Here is a 690-nt window from a genome sequence, read left to right as displayed (position 1 = left end):
AGCACCCTGCGGTCTGCTTCGAGCTGCTGCTGCGCCCAGGCAGCCAGCAGCGGCAGCTCTGCTTCTCGACAGGCCCGAATGTAGTGCGACACTTTCTTCAGATTCAGCCGCCGCTGCCGCACCCGCAGCAGACGCTCCTGCAGCAGCAGCAGCAGCAGCAGCAGCACGGCAGCTAGCTGCAAGTCCCACCCCCATTCACTCCCTACCCCGCTAGTGTATAACACTAGCACTACACGACCCTCCTTCGGTAAACTAGCTAGCTAGCTACCCAGCAAGCTAGCTAGCTGGCTAGCTAGCTAGCTGGGACACCTAGCTAGCTAGCTGGGACACCTAGCTAGCTAGGAAGGCCACCAATCTATCTAGCTAGCTAGCTGGCTAGCTAGCCAACTAGCTAGCTAGCCAGCTCGGCCCCCATCGCTCCCCCCGCGCCGGCGCTTGGCGCAGCCCGCAGCTAGCCAGCTAGCCAGCCAGCTAGCCACGGACGTTGTGGAGCTGGAGCCTCTGCGCCTTCTCGAGGTCGTCGTAGTCCACGTGTCCGTCCAGCACATCCTGGATGTTGATGTCAGTCAGCTGCTTCCCCTTTATTGTTATTTTGCTGTCGCGGCCGCCAATTCGCTTTATCTCGTCCAGCATCAGCGCAGCAGTTTCGCTGCGCACGCGAATCCGCTCCTCCTGCTGCCGCTGCTCCAC

At 61.0% G+C, this 690-nt stretch overlaps 1 protein-coding gene across 1 annotated transcript; it reads right to left on the bottom strand.

The window, feature by feature from the left end:
- Positions 1-483: 483 nt before the first annotated feature.
- On the bottom strand, positions 484-633 carry ETH_00038355 (Eukaryotic translation initiation factor 3 subunit 10, related; the record flags this gene model as incomplete). The annotated part of the gene is made up of 1 exon (XM_013374985.1): positions 484-633. A coding segment is annotated over one exon (150 nt), but the record flags the coding sequence as incomplete, so codon positions are not given.
- Between the last annotated feature and the right edge of the window lie 57 nt (positions 634-690).

Source organism: Eimeria tenella, genomic scaffold (genome assembly GCF_000499545.2).
Source record: "Eimeria tenella Houghton genomic scaffold, Eth_scaff2434, whole genome shotgun sequence".
NCBI classification, from domain to species: Eukaryota; Apicomplexa; class Conoidasida; order Eucoccidiorida; family Eimeriidae; genus Eimeria; species Eimeria tenella.
Note: the sequence above shows the minus strand (reverse complement) of the source record. Positions and strands in the feature narration are given on the sequence as shown.